General features: G+C 36.5%; 1 protein-coding gene across 2 annotated transcripts in view; it reads right to left on the reverse strand.

The window, feature by feature from the left end:
* Positions 1-25,342, reverse strand: part of INTS8 (integrator complex subunit 8) — a 51,236-nt gene that overhangs the window by 24,409 nt on the left and 1,485 nt on the right. Inside the window, exons 2-12 of one of the 2 annotated variants that reach the window (XM_082675104.1) lie at positions 24,233-24,407; positions 22,272-22,412; positions 21,878-21,949; positions 14,293-14,344; positions 13,282-13,464; positions 10,173-10,280; positions 8,545-8,700; positions 6,121-6,221; positions 5,565-5,706; positions 821-891; positions 257-432 (exon numbers count right to left, since the gene is read on the reverse strand). In XM_082675104.1, the coding sequence (XP_082531230.1) occupies positions 257-432; positions 821-891; positions 5,565-5,706; positions 6,121-6,221; positions 8,545-8,700; positions 10,173-10,280; positions 13,282-13,464; positions 14,293-14,344; positions 21,878-21,949; positions 22,272-22,412; positions 24,233-24,407 (1,377 nt within the window). The remainder of the gene's footprint in view (positions 1-256; positions 433-820; positions 892-5,564; positions 5,707-6,120; positions 6,222-8,544; positions 8,701-10,172; positions 10,281-13,281; positions 13,465-14,292; positions 14,345-21,877; positions 21,950-22,271; positions 22,413-24,232; positions 24,408-25,342) is intronic. The other variant, XM_082675105.1, reaches the window with a different exon arrangement.

A 25,342-nucleotide genomic window follows, 5' to 3' on the forward strand; every position in this document is an offset into this window, starting at 1 on the left:
CCTTCAAGAACACAGCAGCAGAGTTACGTGGGTCTACTCCCACAGCTAAAATCTTTTATGTATCTAGGCCTATATCTCCGTGAATCAGAGACTCAGCAGAGTCCCAAGACTTAACTGCTTAGACAGAAATATGACTACAAAAGACAGGTAAATGTCTATTAATTACCAGCATTCGTGTAATCTGAAACAAATTAAGAGGATATCCTAAATATACTGAGGGGCAGAATGTGCCAACATTTTAGCTAGCAGAGCTAACCTGGGATATCATAAAATGAAGTTACTGGTTTAATGCACAGATTTACTCTAGGGGATCTCTTCCTCATCTGATCAACCAGTAGCTTTCGTTCTTCATCTTTCAACAATGTAATGAAAAGCTCATGTGAAGAAATCATGAAAACATACTGCAGGTCTTCCAACCCCAGACACACATTCCTAGATCAGTAAGAAATATTATAAAACAAAAAAAGTGTATAATTTTAGTTTGGGGAAAACAATCATATTAACCAATTTTTATTAATAAACTGTTTAAAAAACCACCATTCAATAACTGCACAACAATCATTTGAAACAGCTTTTAAAATTTCTTTTTGGTCCTTATTTAAAGTTTGTGATTTCAATGCTACAATACACAAAAGGAGTAACTGACAGAATCCTAAGTTTTATGTGGTTACACGAATCCAAACCATAACTGTTCTTACAAAATACAAATTATTGCCTGGTTATAAGATAGGCAGGGCAAATCCAAAACGATAAGGAATAAAAGATATTTTTCTCACAGGAATAAGTTCAAAATTAAGAAAAAGAAAAGAAAGGCACTTACTTTAGAAAAGCAGCCATGTTTCCTTTCAAAGAATCTGAAGCTTTTTCTAAATTTATTGATCTTGAACATACCTAGGAATTTGAGTAATTTTTATTTGAATATGGGTACTTTAAAATAATTATACTACAGTCTGAAAAGTTTAGATTTAAAAACAACTGAATTTTCCTTTCAAACATTATCAGTCAGAGATCTGGTTAAGAAATTTAAGAGATGAGACCAAAGAATATGCAGTAAAGAATAATCTATATAGCATACGAAGAAGTCCTGCCGAAATTTACAAAGTACGTTGCCAAATTAAATGGAGTGATAACTTTAAGAATCAGTAGTTCCTGTCAGAAAAGTGAGAAAAGGGTCATCTTAGATAGTTGAAAAGAATGATCGATAATAGTTAAAGTATATAGAACCAATGGTTAAGAAGATAACCAAGGTTTAAAAACTAAACAATGAAAATAAAGAGTAACAGAAACCAAGTATGAAAATATTAGTTATCTAAAAATAATATCCTTATAATATTATTCTGAGTTTATTAGGTTTCCTCCCCACATATTATTTACAAGAAGTCAAAAAGAACATATTAGTGTAAAAGCTCCCTAACCTTAAGAAATTGTCAAATATTCTCTAATATGTTGACACAAAAATTAAATTATATAATGTTTATAGCAGCATTATTCATAAGAGCTAAAAAGTGTGAACAACCCTAAAGCCCATCACCTGATGAATGAACACTCAAAACAGACACTGAAGAGCATATCCAGTCAATGGGATACTATTCAGCTATAAAAAACAATTAAGTACTGATACACACTCCAACATGGATCAGATTGTTCAAGTTTTCAACATTAAGTGAAAGAAGTCAGTTATTTATATGACATGTCCAGAACAGGCAAATCTACAGAGACAAAAAGTAGATTAATAGTTGCCTAGGGTTGAAGAGATTGAGGGAAAATGGGAAATGACTGCTAATGGATAAGAAGTTTTGTTGCAGATGGGCAGAGAGGAATGAAATGTTGTCAAGCTGGCTGAGGTGATGGCTGCACAACTCCATGAACATACTAAAAACCACTGAACTGTACATTTTAAATGGGTGAATTGTATGGTGTGCGAATTACATCCCAATGAAGCTATTCAAAGAAAAAAAAGAATAATAGTATTTTTAATTACCATGCTCAGAAACAGTATCTTGAAAGTACTTTGCTCAGATGAACAGGTTACGCTATCAGTGTATAACACATCTGAGCATCTTGGAGTATGTACGATATATTTACATTCTAATAATTTTGCCCCACTGTATGCATAAATTAAGTTTGCTACCATATGTAAGATCTTATGATAAATAATATTTTAGTGTACTTTCATGAGACTGTTTATTCAAATATAGAGACGCATTGTATATGTGTCATCATGTGTTTGGGAATATGTGGTAACTCCTGATAAGCAACGTAACAAAGATGTTATGTGAATTCACCTCAACTTTTTAAAACTGAAAAATATGAAATAGGTGACATCTCTACAGATGCTATAAACACTGAAAAGATAACTAAAAACATTAATATTAATCAACTTAAAAATTTAGATAAAGTGGACAAATTCTTAGAAAAGAACTTCTCAAAACTAATCAAGAAAAAAGAACAGCAGATGAAATCACTGAAATTGAATCAATGCCAAAGATCTTCCCCCCAAAAAAATCTCCAGGCCCAAATACATCATTGGTAAATTTTACCAAACACTGAAAAAAAGCAATGAGTCCATTTTCTTTTCCAGGCAAAAAGAAATGATCCACACCTCAATTTATTTATGAGGCACACATGACCTCAGTAACAAAATCAAAGACAGGACAAGAAAGAAAAAAAACTGATGCATCAATCTCACACACGAATGTAAAAAAATCTTAAAGTATTAGTAAGCCAAATCCAGCAATAAATATTAAAAACAATCATAACATGACCTAAAACTAATACAATGTTCCATGTCAATTATATCTCAGTTTAAAAAAAAGATCACAACCTAGTTGGGTTTATCCAGACAAGGTACTTCAACACTTAAAAATTAATATACTTCACTACATTAACCAATTAGAAGAGAAAAATTACGTGCTTATCATAATAGACATAGAAAAAGCATTAATAAAATCTAAAAATAATTCATGGTTTTTTTAAAATAAGAGCCTTCAGTGAATTAAGGATAAACAGAAACTTCCTTAATCAGATACGGAGTAACGATAAGAAAAACCTATAATAAACATCATTCTAAACGGTAAAAGAGTACAAGCTTTTGAGACTAAGAATGAGACCAGGAAGCCCATCAGAGCCCTTTCTACCAAACATTGTACTGGAGATCATTGTCAGCACAGTAAGAACAAGTACACAGAAATAAAAATGAAAAGGCTAGAAAATGAAGAAAACAAAATGCATTATTTACAGATAAAGACTATTTAGAAAAACAAATGAACCTACAGATAAACAGAATTTTTAAGAGTTTAGCAAAGTAGCTGGAAACGAAATCATATACAGAGTTCAACTATACCTCTGTATCAATGCATAAACTATTTTCAAGTTCGTAAAAAAATAAAATAAGAAGACTTCTATGGAAAAATTATAAAGCTTTAAAGGGCATTAAAGAACGTCTAAATAAATCAAAACCTATACCAGTTCACAGATTAGAACACTCAATATTGTAAAGATACTAATTTTTCACAAATTGACTTTTAAAGGTAACGTAGTTCCAAACAAAAATCCAACAGGCTTATTTGAGAAACTTGACAATGAGTCAACTGTCTACAAGAAAACGCAAAAAGACAAGCATAACCAGCACAACTTTGAAAAACAAGGTATGTACTTCAGATGATATCAAGACAGGGATACTGATGTATGGGTAAACAAACAGAAAAGTGGTACAGAACACAGCCCAGAGACAGGCCCACACACGTATGGATACTTGGCATTCAAGAGAGGTAGCACTGGAGATTGGCAGAAAAAAGATGGAACTTACAATAAATGGTACTGGAACAAGTGAGGAAAAAAATGACATCAGACCCCCTACTTCATGTTAATACACAAAAATCAATCATAGGTGGATTAAAGACCTAAGTGTGAAAAGAAGGCTAAGCTCTAGAGCTTTTAGAAGGTAAAATATAGGACAATTTTCACGACTACAGGATATGAAAAGCTTTCTTGAACAAGACACAGAAATCCACTAATCTTTTCCTTTATGGAAAAGATTGATAAATTTTATTATATTAAAATTAAGAACTTTTAAAATAATAAAAAGTTAAAAGAGAAGTGAAACGCAGAAAAGATACCTGCAGTATTTAAAACTAGTAAAGGACAGAATATATAAAAAATTCCTGCAAAAGAAAAAAAAAAAGACAATTCAACAGAAAAATGAGGCATACCACTTGGAATGGGTACCTCAAAAGACAAAATCTAGGGCTTCCCTGGTGGCGCAGTGGTTGAGAGTCCGCCTGCTGATGCAGGGGACACAGGTTCGTGCCCCAGTCCGGGAAGATCCTACATGCCACAGAGCGGCTGGGCCCGTGAGCCATGGCCACTGAGCCTGGATGTCCGGAGCCTGTGCTCCGCAACGGGAGAGGCCACAACAGTGAGAGGCCCGCGTACCGCAAAAAAAAAAAAGACAAAATCTATATGTGCAAAAAATAAATGAAAAGCTGCTGAATTCCTCAGTAATAAAGGAAATGGATGTTAAAACCTCAATGAGATACCATTATACCATGAACCTGGCAGGAAATCTGACAATACCAAGTGCTGACAAAGATCCTGACCAACAAGAATCCTCATGCATGCTAGTGGCAAAAACACTTGGAAATTATATAGTAATATTGCAGATAAACCTTCTCCAGGAATGTAACAGATAAATCGTATGTGGGTGCACCAGGATATGTGTACAGTATTTTCCAAGAAGCACAATAGCCACAAATTGTAAATAACACAAATGTCCATCATCTTAAGAATAAATAAATTGTGACATGGTCATATAATGTTGTAACACCTTACAGCAATGGAAAAAAAAAACTGTACTTGCATACAACTTGAAAAAACATCTCAAGTATGTTCACTGAGAGACAAAGAATTTATTTTGTATGATTTCATTTATGTAAAGTTCGAAACAGGCAAATTAAAGAATATTCTTTAAGGGTACATACAAAGGTGATACAACTGTAATGAAAAGCAAGGAAATGATTATCACAAAACACAGGACAGTGGTTTCCTCAAGGAGAGGCAGAGAGGGTTTGGTAAGGAGCATAAGAAGGACTTCTAAAGCATTGGCAGTGTTGTATGTTTAGAACTAAATGGTACTAATTGTACTCTATGTACTCCTCTCAAGGTTTATTACATTAAGACTATTAAAGAAAGAGAAAGATCCAGTAGAAACACAGATTCTGGAGCTCACATGAGAGGCAAGAAGTATGATCCAAGGGTTTTTAGTGAGCAGGTGATTGAGGTTTTGGATGAGAATAAAAAGTGATATGAGAAGTTGAGTGAGCCAAGGACAAAACTTTTGTAAATAAAAACATTAAAGGGAGCGCAAAAGAGAAGTCAATGGAGGACTATGGAAAACCCAGTGATGGAGAACAGGGTTGGAGACCGTGGTCTATCAGTAGAAACAACTATCAGCCAGAGGGGCAAGTCAGACGAAGACAGAAAAGAGGGCACTGGATTTGGTAGCTAAGAGATCATTGGTAAACTTAAAGCAAAATTATAAATCAAAAGGGGAAAAAACGTCTTACCTCAAGAAGAAAGTCTATTTTCTCTTTATTAGGTCTAAGAAATAGCTGGTTAAATTGAACACCAATCGCTCTACCTTCCAATATATCACGGACTGTGTTACAGGCACAGACTTTAAAACAGATTTCATCTAGAGCTTCATTTCTGTAGAATACAAAAGCAGATACACTAATTTTTTTTTAATAAAAAGGAATATATTGCAAAACTAAAATCACAAGAATAAGCCATTTACTCTTGAGAGGTAAGATCTTATGATATTCCGGCACGTTAGTAAATACCTAAGTCATGGGAAGGTCTTGAATTTGTAAAGGGACAATTTAGCTATAAAGATTAGGTAACAGAATCAAATTCTGCTATGTAAATTTTTTTCCCCAAGCACTTTTAAAATGGATCAGATGAACATTAAAGTGGCTCCTCTGGCCATGTTAACTTCCCATATACTAAAAAAAAGTGAAAGTATTGTGTCAGACATACAGGTAGTTTGGAGGGATGTTTTTGGTAAATCTGAAATGCACTTACCCTTTTATTCAAAAATCAAAAAGTAATTCACTTCCTTACCCCTGTTGAGCTTTCTGAAAGAGCTCTCTTAGGACTGACTGCCGGAACTGCACAGGTAAACTGAAGGTTAAATTGTCTTCAGCGAAAATCTTTGTTACCTCCTAGAACACAGACACAAATTGCATCCATTTCAAAAATCATGAAAGAATCTTTCCAAAAAAAATTTTTTTAATAAAATTTTAAAAGTCTTTCTATAATAGAAATTACACAGTGAAGAAAATCATTAAAACATCTTGCTAGGAAAAAAAAAAAATCTTGCTAGGAAAAACTTCTCTTTCTAAAATTTTAAAATTACGTTACAAATAGCACCCCCCACCCTTTTTCAAAATTGAAGATCAAAAGTGAGAGGTGAGAGAAGAATCAATGAATAAGAAGTAATTCAGCTATGTTATTAGAGAGAAAGTTTTTAAATTCTTCTCATCCACTTTAAATATGGGTTCAGGGACTTCCCTGGCAGTCCAGCGGTTAAGACTTTGGGCTTCCACTGCAGGGGGACTAAAATCCCACAGGCCGCGCAGTGCAGCCAAAAAAAAGAGGAGGGGTTCATACAACAAACTTTTTAAAACACTAAAATAATTAATTAAAAATAATTCATCTAAATATAACATGTTAAGAAACTATTCTAATCAATTTAAATGGTTTAAAATATATTATTTAGTGAATTACATTAACACCCACATTATTAGAGTTTTTTTCTGTTCTTTATCAACTCTTTATCTCGATAGTGTGGGGATTTCTTGAAACAGCTAAAGCTACTCAGCTCTACCACAAAAGCACTGACAAAAATGGCTTCAAAACTATAAAGCAACCACTGTTTCACCTCCATAGCAAAACACAGGCTACACAGGGGAAAGTAAGCCACTTCCTAAATGTGAGAAGACATATTTGTTACAACTGTTCAATAACTACTTCATCAGCACAAAACAAAAATATATAGTTAATACAAACAGAATCTTATTCCAAAAAAACAAAAAAAGGTAAACATGATTTCTAAGATACTCCTGCATACATAACTGAAGTGATAAATTTCAGAGGTGCAACAAAATTGCTCTTTCCCCTTTCCTAGCTACCCATTACACTACTTTCTGAGTGACACATTTTGGCACTTTATTGTATTCACAGTAATATGTGCCTATTTATGACTAATATTTCCAAGGTCTTACCATTCCAGGGACCGTTTTAAAGATTCTATATCTTATCATAATTGATCCCCACCCTCCATAAGCCTGTACTAGGAATACGTAACTGAAAGATCTCTAGTGTTTAATAACTTCATCTGTATCTGAAATCTATCTTCAAGAAAGTTTAATTTTCTTCCCTAGGGCAAAGCAGAATTTGCAAAAAACAGGCCAGAGGGAGGGAGAGGAAGTACATATCCCCTCTCTTCTATTTTCTCTGAAAAAAAATAAACTCTAGTTGAGAAGACTGAACTAAAAACCTAGGCTAAAAGTCCGTTTGGAGACACAAAACTGAAGGTATGCTATAGCTTTGTCATTTCATAATTTCTGTTTTGAATTAAATAACATGAAGGCACTGTTCACTTCCTAGAATGAAGGCTTTCCAAAAAAGATTTTAAAAGTACAAATTCTGGGCTTCCCTGGTGGCGCAGTGGTTGAGAGTCCGCCTGCCGATGCAGGGGACAAGGGTTCGTGCCCCGGTCCGGGAAGATCCCACATGCCGCGGAGCGGCTTGGCCTGTGCACCATGGCCGCTGAACCTGAGCGTCCGGAGCCTGTGCTCCGCAACGGGGGAGGCCACAGCAGTGAGAGGCCCACGTATTGCAAAAAAAAAAAAAAAGGAAAAAAAAAAAAAAAAAAAGTACAAATTCTAATTCCCAGTGATTTTCATTACAAAACTAAAGATATATACACAGAGGGTGCAATAAAAATCTCAACAGACTAATTTAAGCCCTTTTCATGATTAAAACTGAGATGATGACCAGACTCCCTGGCAAAATGGGCTATGTAATACACTACCCAAACCTACCAAAACCACTCTGCTCACTTTCTCCTTCAGTCTTAATGTTTGCAGTGGCTAAAAAGGCAGGGTTACAAGGCCATACTTTCAGATCAGACACAAGACTTTAGGCTCCATAAAACTAAAAGTTCTCTACCTGTAATTTTAAAAGTTCTACCTACAGAGTTTCTTACAGAATGCACTTAAAATGGGCAAATTCTATACCTTCAAGAAAGGAGAATATCAATGAGTCAACATCTGTCCAGTGCTTTGCCTTAGAGTTTATAAACTATAACTTCTCATTTGATTCTCATAAGAAGCTTAATTATTAAAACTATTTTATAGGCCAATCTGACAGTCTGGCTTGCCCTAAACGGCACAACTGTAAATGGTGTGTCAGGATATGAACTCAGCTGTCTGGATTCCAGTGCTTTTCGATTACACTATTGTATCCCATCACACATCTTACCTGATAGTTGCCAGATCTCAAACAAATATGGACTTGACTATATGGAGTCAATTGCTGAGATGCACTATCAGAAGAAGGTACAAGAACACCACACGCTTGACAATAGCCAGCTAACCGCTTCTCATCTATGGTACAATGAAGAGATAATGAACCTATCTGTAAAGTAAGAGGTATATATCATTATTCATCAGTGTAATAGAAACAATAGTCTAGCACCCATTTAGTACATTTTAACAGTACAAGAAAATGCTAATGGAAAATTCAGGGCTGGAGGAACCATAAAAAATTAAAAGGTTTAGAGCAGGGGTCAGCAAAATATTGCTCACAGGCCAAATCCAGCCCATGGCTTGTTTTTATAGATTTCTTGACCTAAGAACAATTCTTAGGGTTGTAAAGGGGGGGAAAAAAACCATAACAACAAATTAGACTACACCACAGAAACTGTATATGGCCCACAAAGCCTAAAATATCTATTATTTAGCCCTTTACAAAAAAGTTTGCTGACTCCTGGTTTAGAGTTTTCAGGCCAACATAAAGGTAGACATTATTATTACTCTATGTAAGTATGAAAATTAAGATACTAACAAAGAGTGAACACTGTTAAAAACGAGCTTAAAATATTTTAAAATACATATACTTGCAGAGATTTAAAGGGGGCAGCAAAGAAAACTCAATCTTCACTCAAGTGGAATAAACAGAAATGCTTCCACCAAAACAGAAAAAAAATTTTTTAAGAGACACACTTTTTTAAAAAATTAAAGTTTTAAACTACTATACCTGAAATGCCATAAAATTAGAAATCTGATGAGTGCCCCAGGCAAAGTAAAATGGGGATTCCCAATAAAGTAAATCTCTAGTACATTTAATCAATGTCTCTGGTGAAGAAAGGAAAGATTGAAGTGGCAATTTTTCTGGGCACCAGGCATACAGAAACCTAGTTATATACTTTAAATTTAAGTTTTCTGAATCACAAAAAGAAAAATGCAAACAACAAACACATGAAAATGTTTACCCTACTAGGAACCAAGGAAATGCAAATTTTTTAAAGATATTCTAGATCACATCAAATTAGCAATTTAAAAAAATTCACTGCTGATTGGAGTGCCTTCGGAGAAATGTACCTAGCAAGCAATTTGGCTTTACATATTACATCCTTTAAAAAAAATAATGACCATTGACATGGTAATTCTACTTACAGGAATTTAACTTGAAAGTATCTAAAGTCCAAACAAAAATTTATGCTTGGAGATATAAATTTTGCAACTTTATAATAAAAACAGTAAACAATCCAAATGCCCAAACATTAGGAAAATGAAATCACAGCACAACTATATAACAGAATACATTTAAAATATCTATTCAAATATTTAAGCAAGATACAAAATAGTATATTACAGCATGAGCTTAACTGTATAAAAACATAAAGAATAAAAACTGGAAAAAAATAAGCTAAAACCACAAAAGGGGTATTACAGATTTTTTTTGATGTTTTCACTACTTTTTTGAACTACCAAATTTACAACAATGAACACTTACTGGGTTTTTTTATCATCAGAAAAATTCAAGCCAAAAAACATATAGATGTTTTAAAGAACTGAAAATCATATGCCTGTTATGACTGTATTTACCTCTGCAATTAGTTCTTTGGTTCTAAAAAATTTTTCTCTGGCATTTTCATAGACAGCTGGATTTGTAGAGCCTTGCTGGAAGTATGCTGCACCCAAATCATAACACACCTAAAATGGTAATGAATACCAATTTGCTCAGTAATTTTTCATGAACTTAAGAGCTGACAAAACTCAAAGGCAAAACACAGGTACACATACAGCAAAAAAGAAAAAACCATTTCAATGAGCAGTGAAACAATCAATGTTCTTAGTCACGAGCAACAGAAGTCAACTCTGACTGAATTAAGCAGAAAACAGATTTACCCTCAGGATGTCAGGTGGCCTACAGATTTATTGGGAAAGCCAAAGAATCAGGCTTGGAAAACAAACAGGGGAAGGGAAGCAAGCAGCCAGAACAAGAACCAAAACTGATGCAGTGAAACACCACTGCAGCCACCTCAACACTAGACTCCACAGATCATGTCACCTGCAGCCACCAGCACTAGACACTGAGAGCAGCAGCTCCACTTCTGCCAGGGCTGCCCCTGGAAACTAGATTTTACTGTCACTGTTGCTCTTGGCCCACCATCACAACGGATTATCTACCCTCTCCACTTCACTGACTTACGAGCTAGCTCCTAATTCAGTCTAAACTAAATGTATCTGTCTGTCACACCTATGTGACACACTTGCCCTGGAGCAGGATAAGGGCTAGAGAATGCTAGTGTCTGGAGTTTTCAGTTTTATTATAGGAAACAGGCTCTGCCTCCCATCAAGTCTCAGAAGGTACGGGGTTCTTCTAACATAGAATAGGGGGACAGCCACCGGGGTGTCTCTCCAAAAGGGACAGAAGGGGCAAATGTCTACTATCACAGAACTGGCCAGAATAAAATATTGAGAAGTTTGAATTAATGACTATAAAACGATAGTGCATTTCCAGTTGTCCTTTTCTAATAGAACTTGTATATTTTTCCAAGAACGTTCATAAATTGATACCTAGATTTACCGAATGCAGAGCTCAAAGACTGAGTTCGACTTGGCCATTTTATGAACAAGAACACTAAGGCCCAGAAAGTAACATCTCTGCTAAAGAGCACATAACCAAACACTGGCAGAGCCCAGACTTGAAGCCAGATCTCTAGGTTCCTAATACTCTATCTCAAATTTACTCTACACAAGGCTGACTGATCTGTCTTCTCAATATGACTTTCTTAAAAAGCCTTCAAATTATTCCCCCAGGTAAGAGAAAGTTCAAACCCCAAGGCCTGATCTTCAAGGGTCTCAGAATCTGGACTAATTTCTCTCTCCAAACCTCTCTATTCTCCTCTGTTTCCATCACACCAGTTTTCTCAATTCCCCATTCACATCAGATCTACAAATGAACTTCATTCCACACCCCGTATTTCCATTTACACCAAACCAACCTTAGCCAACAGATACTCATTCCCCCTCTGAACTCCTAAGCTGTAATAGTCTCTGGTATTCATGACTGATCTACTCTTTACTGATATGCATTACAGATGCTATTCTGCCCTGTTCAACAAATCAAGATTAATTCTTCTCAGCCTCTAGAATACTGCTTTGCACTATTTAATCCACATTTAATGTTGGGCTGATTTTCATTCTAGAGCGCTTCCTTCCATCTAGGGTAAAAGAGTGCTAAAGCAATTTTTAAAAATAGTATGTGTGTGTATACATAATAGAGAAAGATTTAAACACACATAAACACACATACATATGCATACATATTACAGTTACATATAATTTCCCTTTCCAGGCAGAGTACAAGATACCAAAAAGATACTTTCAAGTATAATTATACTGACTAGCCATTAAAACGACTTTAAATTCTACAGTTAAGATGTGGTCAATAGATGAAAACAAAACAAAAAAAACCAAATCTGCTAATGAAGCTGCCTGAAGGACAGTAATACTTCTGGTTCAACTAAGGAAAAATTGCAGATTTTTCTTTTGAGTCAGGTAAATTTTAGTAACATAAAGACTGCAAATGCACTTGAAACATTAACATGCCAGGAAATGAGTATTAGTACTAATTTGCTATTCAAAAAACAGAAATTATGGCTCAGCTATGTAATTAAAAGAATATTTGATAGGGTTTACCTAGCACATTTATGTAAGAGTTCTGTTTTTTCAGGTCATATCATCCACTACATTGTGAAAATCAGACATGTTACCAAGACTTTTAAACAGACTCAGTGAGTATAAGATATGACAGTACCAGAAACCTCCTCCATGGAAGTTTAATTGACCATTTAAAGTGGTTGCCAACTGTCAATGCCTCTTGACTCCTCCTCCTACTGTACAAGACTCCATCTTAACAAGTCTTGAAAAGGGATTATTTTCACCTCCAGAACCAGCTAATCTGAAAAGGTACCTCCAAACCCTTTAAAGTCAGAGCTATTTCTGCCATTTCAGGATTGGGAAATAGTGATTAAAGAAGTCATGCCAACTCACACAATGAACATAAAATGTAAAAAGAACACAGAATGTAAAAGGCTAGTGGCCCTCTCTAGGCAATCATCAAATATTTTAAAATTTTTATTATACTCAAGAGTCTGTGCTGGAAAGTGAGAAAGAGGCAAATATATTTAAAAAAGAGACCTCAAAGAGTTTACAATCCAGCAGGGAAAAAGAAGGCATCAATACAAAAAATATCTAACAACAAACAACAACTGAAAGCAACAAAGGAATTACAGCACAGAGTTACAGAAAGCAGGCAACCTTAAGATCTTTGAAAAACTAGGTGTTTCTCTAGTAGCCCACATTTTTCAAAGTCTAGTACAATATTAGTTTTGTTTTGTTTTTTTGGTATGATTAGATTTCTAATAATATGAATGAACTGTAAATTAGTTACATATTCATGCATTGTCAGTCTCCTAAATACAACTGGGAAACCAGTTCAGAGACAAAAGATCAAATGAAATTTTCCTTGCATTTCTTTTAGAAAAATTTCAAGTGAGGTCTTATAAAATTCACAAATTAAATGCAATGCGAAGTCTTAATAGCATCTGAAGTCAAAATCAAAGGGACAAGGGCAGAAATAAACTCTAATTAAAAATAAGATTTTCCAAAAATCTGCCATGCGTTGATTAAATACTGAAATAAATACCTGGCACTGCATCTCCTCGGTTTTGATTTTCAGTCCAACAGTGGAACTCTCAGTCTCTCCATTTACCACGCCTGGCTCCATGGCCAATAAATCTAGCGTTCTCATCGTGTGGACATAAAGATCCTTGTTTAATTTAAGGGCTGCCTCTAGTACCAAGATAGAATCAGAAGCTTGTTCTTTTAGCTACAAAAGTTCAATAAACAAATTATTAAAATACAAAAATGGCAGCACTGGACTATATTAACCAAAAAATATTTACAGGATACTTAGTAGCTTAGTGTATTAATCTATTTTAAAAATGTTTCTAACATAGCAGGAGTGCAATTATATTTGTTAAAATTACCTTAAAAAAAAAAAAAGAGGGACTTCCCTGGTGGTCCAGTGGCTAAGACTCCACGCTCCCAGTGCAGGGGGCCTGGGTTTGATCCCTGGTCAGGGAACTACATCCCACATGCCGCAACTAAGAGTTTGCATGCTGCAACTAAAGATCCTGCATGCCACAACTAAAAGATCCTGCACACGGGGGCCTTCCCTGGTGGCGCAGTGGTTAGAATCCGCCTGCCAATGCACGGGACACGGGTTTGAGCCCTGGCCCAGGAAGATCCCACATGCCGCAGAGCAACTAAGCCCATGCGCCACAACTACTGAGCCTGCACCCTAGAGCCCACGAGCCACCACTACTGAAGCCCGTGTGCCTAGAGCCCATGCTCTGCAACAAAGAGAAGCCACCACAATAAGAAGCCCGCACACCACAATGAAGAGAAGCCGCTGCTCACCGCAACTAGAGAAAGCCCGGGCACAGCAACAAAGACCCAGCACAGCCAAAATTAATTAATTTTTTTTTAATGTACTATTTAGAATATTACCAAACTATGTTCTAACAAGTAAAAATGTAAATGCCACTGCATCTAGACCTTGCCAACTCTTATATCCCTAAGATTAGAAGAAGCACCTACACATGCTCTAAATATGTCCCAGAAAGGTTAGAGTATAACTGATGCCAATACTCACCACTTTCAAAATATTTTCTGTTAGCTCTTTCTCCTGTTGCATCTGATTCATACTAAAAGAGAAATGATTGAAGAGTATCAAACATTACTTGAAAGACTGAAAATTCAAAACTTAAAGATAATTCTTGAAAGTGAGGTTGAATTTAAATAAAAATGTTTTTAATGCTACTTCTTTTCATGCTTAAAAAACAAACAAAAACTCAATGCTGATGCTCCTTTACCATTATTTTCTCATTTACTTTGTATTAAAAAAAAAACCTCTCAATTTTTTTTTTTTTACTTCTTCATTTATTCATTTCCTCAGTTTTTTGGTGTTTAAAAAGTAACAAAAGATAAACATCTGCATGGTTATACAGACATGCAAACAAACAAAAATATAACACAAATGCTAAGCATCAAAACATTACCCAGAAAATGATTTTCTAATAATGAGATATATATACTTTAATTTATTTTTATTTTTGGCTGCACTGGGTCTTCGTTGCTGCGTGTGGGCTTTTCATTGCAGTGGCTTCTCTTGTCGCAGAGCACAGGCTTCTAGGCCCACAGACTTCACTAGTTGTGGCTTGCAGGCTCTAGAGTGCAGCCTCAGTAGTTGCTCAGGCTCAGGCTCAGTAGTGGCACACGGGTTTAGCTGCTCCACGACATGTGGGATCTTCCTGGACCAGAGCTCAAACCCATGTCCCCAGCACTGGCAGGCGGATTCTTAACCACTGCGCCACCAGGGTCCCTCTACTCATGATATTTTTAGATGACATTTGTAGGTAGCATTACAAAATAATGTTGCCTAGAAATAATGATTTCTTCCATTTATTCATTTACTTATCAGATATTTCTTAGGCATTTAAACTGTGCTAGGGAGACAGGGGAAAGATGGCAGAGGAGTAAGACCCAGAGATCACCTTCCTCCCCACAGATACACCAGAAATACATCTACACGTGGAACAACTCCTACAGAACACCTACTGAACGCTGGCAGAAGACCTCAGACCTCCCAAAAGGCAAGAAACTCCCCACATACCTGGGTAGGGCAAAAGAAAAAAGGAAAAACAGAGACAAAAGAATAGGGATGGGACCTGCACCAGTGGGAGGGAGCTGTGAAGGAGGAAAGGTTTCCACACACTAGGAAGCCCCTTCGCGGGCAGAGACTGCAGGTGGCGGAGGGGGGCGCTTCGAAGCCGCAGAGGAGAGCAGAGCCACAGGGGTGCAGAGGGCAAAGCGGGGAGATTCCCGCACAGAGGATTGGTGCCGACCGGCATTCACCAGCCCGAGGCTTGTCTGCTCACCCGCCGGGGCAGGTGGGGCTGCTAGCTGAGGATGGGGCTTCGGTCGGAGCGCAAGGAGAGGACTGGGGTTGGCGGCGTGAACACAGCCTGCAGGGGGTTAGTGCACCACAGCTAGCCGGGAGGGAGTCGGGGGAAAAGTCTGGACCTGCCGAAGAGGCAAGAGACTTTTTCTTCCCTTTTTGTTTCCTGGTGCACGAGGAGAGGGGATTAAGAGCACTGCTTTAAGGAACTCCAGAGACGGGCGCAAGCCGCGGCTAACAGTCCAGACCCCAGAGACGGGCATGAGACGCTAAGGCTGCTGCTGCCACCACCAAGAAGCCTGTGTGCGAGCACAGGTCACTATCCACACCCTGCTTCCGGGGAGCCTGTGCAGCCCGCCACTGCCAGGTTCCCGGGATCCAGGGACAACTTCCCTGGGAGAACACACGGCACACCTCAGGCTGGTGCAACGTCCCGCCGGCCTCTGCCACCGCAGGCTCACCCCGCAACCGCACCCCTCCCTCCCCCCAGCCTGAGTGAGCCAGAGCCCCCGAGTCAGCGGCTCCTTTAACCCAGTCCTGTCTGAGCGAAGAACAGATGCCCTCCGGTGACCTACACACAGAGGCGGGGCCAAATCCAAAGCTGAGCCCCGGGAGATGTGTGAACAAAGAAGAGAAAGGGAAATCTCTCCCAGCAACCTCAGGAGCAGCGGATTAAAGCTCCACAATCAACTTGATGTACCCTGCATCTGTGGAATACATGAATAGACAACGAATCATCCCAAATTGAGGAGGTGGACTTTGAGAGCAAGATTTATGATTTTTTTCCCGTTTTCCTCTTTTTGTGAGTGTGTATGCGTATGCTTCTGTGTGAGATTTTGTCTGTATAGCTTTGCTTTCACCATTTGTCCTAGGGTTCTATCCGTCCTTTTTGTTTTTTATTTTTTTAATTTTTTTTCTTAATAATTATTTTTTATTTTAATTATTTTATCTTACTTCATTTTATCTTATTTTATTCTCTTTCTTTCTTTCTTCCTTTCTTTCTACTTTTTCTCCCTTTTATTCTGAGCCATGTGGATGAAAGGCTCTTGGTGCAGCAGCCAGGAGTCAGTGCTGTGCCTCTGAGGTGGGAGAGCCAACTTCAGGACACTGGTCCACAAGAGACCTCCCAGCTCCACGTAATATCAAACGGCGAAAATCTCCCAGAGATCTCCATCTCAACACCAGAACCCAGCTTAACTCAAAAACCAGCAAGCTACAGTGCTGGACACCCTATGCCAAACAATTAGCAAAACAGGAACATAACCCCACCCATTAACAGAGAGGCTGCCTAAAATCATAAAAACTCCACAGACACCCCAAAACATACCACCAGAAAGACAAGATCCAGCCTCATCCACCAGAACACAGGCACTAGTCCCCTCCACCACGAAGCCTACACAACCCACTGAACCAACTTTAGCCACTGGGGAGAGACACCAAAAACAATGAGAACTAGGAACCTGCAGCCTGCAAAAAGGAGACCCCAAACACAGTAAGATAAGCAAAATGAGAAGACAGAAAAACACACAGCAGATGAAGGAGCAAGATAAAAACCCACCAGACCTAAAAAATGAAGAGGAAATACACAGTCTACCTAAAAAAGAATTCAGAATAATGATAGTAAAGATGATCCAAAATCTTGGAAATAGAGAAAATGCAAGAAACATTTAACAAGGACCTAGAAGAACTAAAGATGAAACAAGCAACGATGAACAACACAATAAATGAAATTAAAAATACTCTAGATGGGATCAATAGCAGAATAACGGAGGCAGAAGAACGGATAAGTGACCTGGAAGTAAAATAGTGGAAATAACTACTGCAGAGCAGAATAAAGAAAAAAGAATGAAAAGAACTGAGGACGGTCTCAGAGACCTCTGGGACAACATTAAACGCACCAACATTCGAATTATAGGGGTTCCAGAAGAAGAGAAAAAGAAAGGGACTGAGAAAATATTTGAAGAGGTTATAGTTGAAAATTTCCCTAATGTGGGAAAGGAAATAGTTAATCAAGTCCAGGAAGAACAGAGAATCCTATACAGGATAAATCCAAGGAGAAACACGCCAAGACACATATTAATCAAACTGTCAAAAATTAAATAAAAAGAAAACATATTAAAAGCAGCAAGGGAAAAACAACAAATAACACACAAAGGAATCCCCATAAGGTTAACAGCTGATCTTTCAGCAGAAACTCTGCAAGCCAGGAGGGACTGGTAGGACACATTTAAAGTGATGAAGGAGAAAAGCCTACAACCAAGATTACTCTACCCAGCAAGGATCTCATTCAGATTTGATGGAAAAATTAAAACCTTTACAGACAAGCAAAAGCTGAGAGAGTTCAGCACCACCAAACCAGCTTTACAACAAATGTTAAAGGAACTTCTCTAGGCAAGAAACACAAGAGAAGGAAAAGACCTACAATAACAAACCCAAAACAATTAAGAAAATGGGAATAGGAACATACATATCAATAATTACCTTAAATGTAAATGGATTAAATGCTCCCACCAAAAGACACAGACTGGCTGAATGGATACAAAAACAAGACCCATATATATGCTGTCTACAAGAGACCCACTTCAGACCTAGACACATACAGACCGAAAGTAAGGCGATGGAAAAAGATATTCCATGCAAATGGAAACCAAAAGAAAGCTGGAGTAGAAATTCTCATATCAGACAAAATAGACTTTAAAATAAAGATTGTTAGAAAAGACAAAGAGGGACACTACATAATGATCAAGGGATCGATCCAAGAAGAAGATATAACAATTGTAAATATTTATGCACCCAACATAGGAGCACCTCAATACATAAGGCAAATACTAACAGTCATAAAAGGGGAAATCGACAGTAACACATTCATTGTAGGGGACTTTAACACCCCACGTTCACCAATGGACAGAAAATGAAAATAAATAAGGAAACACAAGCTTTAAATGATACATTAAACAAGATGGACTTAATTTGTATTTATAGGACATTCCATCCAAAAACAACAGAATACACATTTTTCTCAAGTGCTCATGGAACATTCTCCAGGATAGATCACATCTTGGGTCACAAAGCAAGCCTTGGTAAATTTCAGAAAATTGAAATTGTATCAAGTATCTTTTCCGAACACAACGCTATGAGACTACATATCAGTTACAGGAAAAGATCTGTAAAAACTATAAACACGTGGAGGCTAAACAATACACTATTTAATAACGAAGTGATCACTGAAGAAATCAAAGAGGAAATCAAAAAATACCTAGAAACAAATGACAATGGAGACATGACAACCCAAAACCTATGGGATGCAGCAAAAGCAGTTCTAAGAGGGAAGTTTATAGCAATACAATCCCACCTTAAGAAACAGGAAACATCTTGAATAAACAACCTAACCTTGCACCTAAAGCAATTAGAGAAAGAAGAACAAAAAAAACCCAAAGTTAGCAGAAGGAAAGAAATCATAAAAATCAGATCAGAAATAAATGAAAAAGAAATGAAGGAAATGATAGCAAAGATCAATAAAACTAAAAGCTGGTTCTTTGAGAAGACAGAGAAAATTGATAAACCATTAGCCAGACTCATCAAGAATAAAAGGCAGAAGACTCAAATCAATAGAATTAGAAATGAAAAAGGAGAAGTAACAACTGACACTGCAGAAATACAAAAGATCATGAGAGATTACTACAAGCAACTCTATGCCAATAAAATGGACAACCTGGAAGAAATGGACAAATTCTTAGAAATGCACAACCTGCCAAGACTGAATCAGGAAGAAATAGAAAATATGAACAGACCAATCACAAGCACTGAAATTGAAACTGTGATTAAAAATCTTCCAACAAACAAAAGCCCAGGACCAGATGGCTTCACAGGCGAATTCTATCAAACATTTAGAGAAGAGCTAACACCTATCCTTCTCAAACTCTTCGAGAACATAGCAGAGGGGGGAACACTCCCAAACTCATTCTACGAGGCCACCATCACCCTGATACCAAAACCAGACAAGGATGCCACAAAGAAAGAAAATTACAAGCCAATATCACTGATGAACATAGATGCAAAAATCCTCAACAAAATACTAGCAAACAGAATCCAACAGCACATTAAAAGGATCATACACCATGATCAAGTGGGGTTTATTCCGGGAATGCAAGGATTCTTCAATATACGCCAATCAATCAACGTGATACACCATATTAACAAATTGAAAGAGAAAAACCATATGATCATCTCAATAGATGCAGAGAAAGCTTTCAACAGAATTCAACATCCATTTATGATAAAAACCTACTTTAGAAAGCAGGCATAGAGGGAACTTTCCTCAACATAATAAAGGCCATATATGACAAACCCACAGCCAACATTGTCCTCAATGGTGAAAAACTGAAAGCTTTTCCACTAAGATCAGTAACAAGACAAGGTTGCCCACTCTCACCACTCTTATTCAACACAGTTTTGGAAGATTTAGCCACAGCAATCAGAGAAGAAAAGGAAATAAAAAGAATCCAAATTGGAAAGGAAGAAGTAAAGCTGTCACTGTTTGCAGATGACATGACACTATACACAGAGAATCCTAAAGATGCTACCAGAAAACTACTAGAGCTAATCAATGAATTTGGTAAAGTAGCAGGATACAAAATTAATGCACAGAAATCTCTGCCACTCCTATACACTAATGATGAAAAATCTGAAAGTGAAATCAAGAAAACACTCCCATTTACCACTGCAACAAAAAGAATAAAATATCTAGGAATAAACCTACCTAAGGAGACAAAAGACCTGTATGCAGAAAATTATAATACACTGACAAAAGAAAGTAAAGATAATACAAATAGATGGAGAGATATACCATGTTCTTGGATTGGAAGAATCAACATTGTGAAAATGACTATACTACCCAAAGCAATCTACAGATTCATGCAATCCCTACGAAACTACCACTGGCATTTTTCACAGAACTAGAACAAAAAATTTCACAGTTTGTATGGAAACACAAAAGACTCCGAATAGCCAAAGCAATCTTGAGAACGAAAAACGGAGCTGAAGGAATCAGGCTCCCTGACTTCAGACTATACTACAAAGCTACAGTAATAAAGACAGTATGGTACTGGCACAAAAGCATAAAGACAGACCAATGGAACAGGATAGAAAGCCCAGAGATAAACCCACGCACATATGGTCACCTTATCTTTGATAAAGGAGGCAGGAATGTACAGTGGAGAAAGGAAAGCCTCTTCAATAAGTGCTGCTGGGAAAACTGGACAGCTACATGTAAAAGAATGAGATTAGAACACTCCCTAACAACATACACAAAAATAAGCTCAAAATGGATTAAAGACCTAAACGGTAAGGCCAGAAACTATCAAACTCTTAGAGGAAAACATAGGCAGAACACTCTATGACATAAATCACAGCAAGATCCTTTTTGACCCACCTCCTAGAGAAATGGAAATAAAAACAAAAATAAACAAATAGGACCTAATGAAACTTCAAAGTTTTTGCACAGCAAAGGAAACCATAAACAAGACAAAAAGACAACTCTCAGAATGGGAGAAAATATTTGCAAATGAAGCAACTGACAAAGGATTAATCTCCAAAATTTATAAGCAGCTCATGCAGCTCAATAACAAAAAAACAAACAACCAATCCAAAAATGGGCAGAAGACCTAAATAGACATTTCTCCAAAGAAGATATACAGATTGCCAACAAACACATGAAAGAATGCTCAACATCATTAATCATTAGAGAAATGCAAATCAAAACTACAATGAGATATCTCACACTGGTCAGAATGGCCATCATCAAAAAATCTAGAAACAATAAATGCTGGAGAGGGGGTGGAGAAAAGCAAACACTCTTGCACTGCTGGTAGGAATGTGAATTGGTACAGCCACTATGGAGAACAGTATGGAGCTTCCTTAAAAAACTACAAATAGAACTACCAAATGACCCAACAATCCCACTACTGGGCATATACCCTGAGAAAACCATAATTCAAAAAGAGTCATGTACCAAAATGTGCATTGCAGCTCTATTTACAATAGCCAGGAGATGGAAACAACCTAAGTGCCCATCATCGAAAGAATGGATAAAGAAGATGTGGCACATATATACAATGGAATATTACTCAGCCATAAAAAGAAACGAAATAGAGTTATTTGTAGTGAGGTGGATGGACCTAGAGTCTGTCATACAGAGTGAAGTAAGTCAGAGAGAGAAAGACAAATACCGTATGCTAACACATATATATGAAATCTAAGAAAAAAAAAATGGCCAACTTACACACTTAACTGAGGAGGTCCAGGTTTTGGTTGTTTGACAGGAAAACTACTTTGAACAATTGTCCTAATTGCCCTGTAAAAAAGACCAAAAAACCAAAAGTTAACACACTGTAAATATCACTTCAAGTTTTTTTTCAAGTGCTCCTTAGAAAACTTAAAAACTATCTGAAATTCTAATTGATATATAATAAAAACTTTGTAAGTCATCCACATCTTTATCAGAATTCTTTTCATCTATGCAGTCATAAATTTTCTCCACCAACAGATTCACTGTTTCCAAGATCCTCTGAGAGATCCCTAGAGTAGAAGGAGTAACTTAACAGCATATCCCTGGAAGTCAGAGTGCAATTAAAGAGAGGCTGCCCAACACATTTCAGGTTTATGAAAACATTTACCATCTATTGTAGAGAAGTATAGCCATGGCAGTGGTTGGAGGTAAAGTGGCCAGATCCATGTCTATGTGCTTTGTTCCGGGAGGAACTTTACTGATGCACAGCAGTTCATTTAGTAACATATTCAATACTGGAACAGACAAACTTAAAAAGGAAGAATCAAAAGATATATAAGCTGTGTAACCACAAAATACACAATTCAGTATTTTCACTCAAAGTAATTATACTGTTAAAGGAGTAAATCTACAGACCATTTTATTAACCTGTTTCAACAACTTATATGAAAATATACCTATCAAATTCAAAAAGAGTTTTTAAGCTTTCATTATGAAAACAATTTAAACATATACAAAAGTAGACAGAATAATATAATATAGCCCAATGTGCCCATCATCCAGCTTCAACAATTATCAACTGATGGCCAATCTTGTTTCATCTCCACTCCACCCACTTCCCTCCTTCCCATATTATTGTGAAGCAAATTCCCAATATTAAATCATTTTTTCCACAAGTATTTCAGAATATATCTCCAAAAAATTACCTCCTAACATAATGACAGTATAAATTTCACATCTAAAAAAATTTTAATTGCTTACCATCAAATAGCCAATCAATGCTCAATTTTCCAAGTGTAACACATACATCATGCTTTTTTGTACACACTGCTACCTGTTGATATGCCTCAAATCTATTAATGGATAAGTTTCCCCTTAGATTAAAGCATAAAACTTTTTGTTTAATTCTAATTTTAATGCTATAGAAGATATGGTGCAAAAACAATGTTTAAATACTACTAGTGTGAGTATAAACTAATACAACTCTCTTGGAATGCAATCTGGTAACATGCATAATGTGCTTTAAAAATGTTTATACCACTTGACCAAGCAATTTAACAATCTATACTAAGGCTGTAACTCGAAATTCAGATAAAGTTTACGGACATAGACATTTAAGGCTCTGTCATTAATAAAAGTGAAAAACTAGGGCTTCCCTGGTGGCACAATGGTTGAGAGTCCGCCTGCCGATGCAGGGGACACAGGTTCGTGCCCCGGTCCGGGAAGATCCCACGTGCCGCGGAGCGGCTGGGCCCACGAGCCATGGTTGCTGAGCCTGTGCTCCGCAACGGGAGAGGCCACAACAGTGAGAGGCCCGGGTACCGGTAAAAAAAAAAAAAAAAAAAAAGTGAAAAACTAGAGAAAACTGTCAATGGAGGAACAGTTAATAAATTATCTATACAATGGAATAAACTCCAAAAAACAAAATGGGAAAATGTTCATGATATCCTGCTATATGAAATAAAACAAATCAAAACAGTATATAAGATATGTTCACAATTTTGTTTAAAAATAAATCACACAAAAATGTTAAAAATACTTCTCTCCCCTCCTCTATTATTTCTTATTTTCTGAATTTTCCCAAATGTTCTATAAGGTATTTCTTTTTCAATTGTGAGAAGGGGATGAAAACAAATCATTTTATAACTACGCCTTTGAAATTATTTATTTGTAAACAAATAACCACTGATTCTAATAAGACAGCTTAAGAGTTTGGGAGACAGTGATTGATTTATGCCCAGTAAAATAAACTGAATTATTCAATAAGGAATCATCCATACATTATGTACCATGCATCATTAATTTTTATTCATTTTCTTCAGATATGTAAAAGTAAACTGAACATTTAAAACTGTTTAGGCATGGACTTTCCTACTTAGCACATCAAAGAAAAGAACAATAATAAAATGGCTCATTATTGATAACACCAAGTTTATACTTTAAAAGGTTATTTAAATTCATCTAATAGTCGAATATTTTCTTACACCTTTTGAAAACTACTTGCATATTTTACCAAGAATGCAGAGAAAAATAATTTTCATTTTAAGGGCCAATATTATAAGAACACATATTGAAATAAACCAAGATATCTAACAGTACTAAAAATAAATTCATTTAAATCTTGTATACCTTTTCTCTAATATGTCTAAGTCCCACTTCAAATGTGCAGCAACTTTAAGAGCAAGAAGCTTTAAAATACGATTTCTCTTGTTATCAGGTGGAGGTTGAACTTGGTTCTGTTCATTAACTGAAGGTTTAGAAGCCTGTTCCAAAAACTGGACTATAAGTTGAACTGGTGCAGGATCTAGGATTTAAAAGAAAATAATTCTTGAACTTAAGTTCTAATTATGAAGATCCAAAGGATTCACTGTATTAGTTTTTGACCACAAAGGAATCCAAACAGGCCAACAGGCATGTGAAAAGATGCTCCATATCGCTATTAGAGAAATGCAAATCAAAACTACAATGAGGTATCACCGCACACCAGTCAGAATGGCCATCACCAAAATGTCTACAAATAATAAATGCTGGAGAGGGTGTGGAAAGAAGGGAACCCTCCTACATGATTGACAGGAATGTAAACTGGTGCAGCCGCTATGGAAAACAGTATGGAGGTTCCTTAAAAAATTAAAAATAAAGTTACTATATGATCCAGCAATCCCACTCTTGGGCATATATCTGGAAAAGACAAAAACTCTAATTTGAAAAGATACATGCACCCGTAAGTTCACAGCAGCACTATTCACAATAGCCAAGACATGGAAATAACCCAAGTGTCCGCTGACAGATGAATGGATAAAGATGTGGTACATATATACATTGGAATATTACTCAGCCATAAAAAAGAATGAAATTATGCCACTGCAGCAACATGGATGGACCTAGAGATTATCATACTAAGAAAAGTACATCAGACAGAGAAAGACAAATGTCGTATGACATCATTTTATGTGGAATCTAAAAGTGATACAAATGAACTTATTTACAAAACAGAAATAGACTCACAAAGAAAACAAATTTATGGTTACCAAATGGGAAAGGGGGGGAGGGATAAATTAGGAATTTGGGATTGACAGATACATATAAAATAAACAAGGACCTACCGTATAGTACAGGGAACTATATTCAATATCTTATAATAACCTATAATGGAAAAGTATCTGAAAAGGAATATATATATATATATATATATATATATCGTAATCACTTTGCTGTACACCTGAAACATTGTACATCAAC

Source organism: Grampus griseus (assembly GCF_964374135.1).
Source record: "Grampus griseus genome assembly, chromosome: 17".
Lineage (NCBI taxonomy): Eukaryota > Metazoa > Chordata > Mammalia > Artiodactyla > Delphinidae > Grampus > Grampus griseus.